The 2978-nt window shown below is 33.6% G+C and overlaps 1 protein-coding gene across 1 annotated transcript in view; it reads right to left on the bottom strand.

Annotated features, from left to right (window-relative positions):
• Positions 1–1646, bottom strand: part of LOC108690293 — a 35298-nt gene extending 33652 nt beyond the window's left edge. The window contains exons 1-2 of the mRNA XM_018197508.1: positions 1489–1646; positions 1218–1411 (exon numbers count right to left, since the gene is read on the bottom strand). Of these exons, the coding sequence (XP_018052997.1) occupies positions 1218–1235 (18 nt within the window). The 5' untranslated portion in view covers positions 1236–1411; positions 1489–1646. The remainder of the gene's footprint in view (positions 1–1217; positions 1412–1488) is intronic.
• Between the last annotated feature and the right edge of the window lie 1332 nt (positions 1647–2978).

Here is a 2978-nt window from a genome sequence, read left to right as displayed (position 1 = left end):
TAATTATAATTAAATAAAATAAAATTATATTTAATTCTAATTAAATTTATTATAATTTAATTTAATTAAAATTATAATTTAAATATAATTAAACCGTTTACAATTACATTTAAATTTTAAATTAGCATTAAAATTTTACACGAAAATTGTTAAAGAATAAAACTAAAGAATTTCATTAGCTTCCTTTCTAAACTTTGCTAGAAATTTCTTATTATTTATATTTTTTTTCTTATTATTTATATTTTCGTTTTGAAACAAATTAATATGAATTGACTAGAGAACGACAATTAAAAAGATTTGTTGAAAATCATTTTGAATAAACACCTCAAATACAAATTTATATATTATCACGTGATTCCAAATAATCTCGAAACATTGGCTCCATCATTATTGCCATATGTACACTATGTAATTATATGAGGAATGGCGCGACTTTCATGGAAAAAATTAGAAGTTTGCTTATCTATCACTTTTCTTGTCGCTTAATTTATCAGCAATATCGGGCGACCAATTAGCGGCCGAGTGAACCTATTAAATGTAAACCGGATGACAGCTAATCATGAGAATAATTATAGTCTTTAACGTCTGTCCGTTATGGCGTGTAACATCACGCCACGAGAAGGGCGATAACGTTTGTGCGCCGTGTCAAAATTCGACGTTATATCCGAGATAGTAAATTGTAGATCCTCTTGTACGTATAGAGAAAAGATTAAGAGGTAACATAGAGCTTTACAAAGCGCGAACGAAACTATAATACTTCTATATCATCATATTTTTCATCTTTGCGACTTGTGATAATAATTGAATAATTCTACTATCGATTATTTGTATATACGATACATTACCATGCAGTAAAAAAGGAGGACATTCTCATGGAAATCTGTTTCGAAGTTTGCAATTTTAAAAAATGTGGCGCGATTTCAAATATTTTAAATAAACTGTAATCGTAGTATGAATAAGCGATATCAAGCAACAAGTACTAAGGAGCTGAAACTCGAAACTTATAACACGTAATTTTGAAAACAATGACAGTTTTTTGAATGAAGAAGCTTTTTCTTTAAAAGAAAAGCCTCGAATCAAAGTTCATTTAACAATCAAAAGTTCATTTAAATACATATTTCATGATATCCAACGATTTAAATGGTCTTGACACGGTGTCCAGAAGCGCGAAAGTCTCGCAACGATTCGCGATCAATAGTCAGATTCAACAAGTTTACCTTTCCAGCAACCGTCATTTTATCCGTGGATTGTGGAGCATAGATCCTTTTCACGTAACAAGAATCGAAGCGGCTCGAACGGGAGCGGCTTGCACTTTTCAATAGCCGGTCGGACAACGGCGACACATTTCCCGACAGATTACCACGCACCAACGAATTGACCGCTAGATCACGTATCACTGGATCCCTGAATCCTGCGCCATATATATATATATATATATATATACGTATGTGTGTGTGTGTGTGTGTGTGTGTGTGTGTATGTATCTACTTCTTGATCACGTTGCCGAAGAAGCGCAACTGCGCGTGGACGCGAGTGCGGGCACTACGAACACGGAAAGTCACGAGACTCATCAGATCGCTACAACGGCCAACGGGTGAATCCGGACCATCCGGTGAATGGAGCAGTCGCGCGCAATGAGACCACCACCACAGTCATTGCTATCAAGGAACGAGGTGGCGCTGATCGCTCTCCCTTCCCCATGTTGACCCGCAATAGAACTTCGCTCGACCGTTCTCGTGATTGTCGCAGCGGCCACATGATTTCCACCTGTCAGGACCGTGCGTTGAAAGGGAGACAAATTTCGTATCAATTTAATTTTCGGAAAAAGGTGCAAAGTTAAAAGAAAAGATGCAAAACATAGTATTTCTAATAGCACAGACTTCTAGGGAACATCCAGAGAACGCTGTATGTTCTTCGAACATCCTAAGGATATTTCCAGGATATATCCCAGATAAAGTGTGCTATTAGGAATAGTAATCCTAATATGAGCTATTCTCGATAGCTAATCTTTTAAAATAATGATATTATATGATTATATCTCGTATAGGACAGATCTTTGGATCCTAAAAATATTCAGAGGATGTTCAATCCTATGTTCTCTGAAAATTCTAAGGACATTCCCATGATGTTTCTTGGATAAAGTATACTATGTGGATATCGACGTGAATATCATTTTGCAAATCAAATTTATATGATAAGACATTTTTTCTTTTTCAAAAATAAGTAAGATCTATATCTTTCAAAACATAATATTATTTTCTTTTTCCTTTTTTCTTCCTTTTCAGAAAAATTTTCTTTAAATATTTTTTATATTTGAAAAAAGATTCTTCTTCTAATTATTCGAGTTTTGAATTTATTGAATTTAAATTATTCGACTTTATGCATCTGATCAATATTTTGCAATATAAGTGTGCAGAAATAATTGAAAATTAATATTATTCGTTCAATTGGACTTTTATGTTCATTTATCATTTTTGAGGCATTTCTCAATTTTGCTCGAATCATGCAACAGTTGATTAGAATTCAAGACTTCCTGCACGCTTTCTATCTGTTATATTTACTTCGCTGTTATATTATCTTCCCTGTTCTCCTCCTCTCTTTCATTATCGTTTCAAAATATATTGCCTTTTTTGTAAATTATGAACAACTGCATCTTGAATATTTATGCATACTATATTTTCGTTACAAAAATGCTTCTTTAAGCTGAAGAGACTTTCGCGACGACGAATGTACGATTGACGTACCAATTGATTTGAACGCTACCGCGAGAGAAGAGGAGGTCTTTGACCGTTCACCATAAAACGTTGGGCAGGTGAAAACTTGGATAACATGTACGCATGCAGTCACGTACATATACGCACATTGGTCCCAAATATCGAAAAACTAGTCAAAGTCGAAAAATAAAGTTTCTATTTAAAGAATTTAAAGTATTAGGTTGAACAAAATAATACTTCAAATTTCAAATAAAATGGTCAAGA

This window comes from Atta colombica, unplaced genomic scaffold (assembly GCF_001594045.1).
Source record: "Atta colombica isolate Treedump-2 unplaced genomic scaffold, Acol1.0 scaffold304, whole genome shotgun sequence".
In the NCBI taxonomy this organism is placed as follows: domain Eukaryota; kingdom Metazoa; phylum Arthropoda; class Insecta; order Hymenoptera; family Formicidae; genus Atta; species Atta colombica.
Note: the sequence above shows the minus strand (reverse complement) of the source record. Positions and strands in the feature narration are given on the sequence as shown.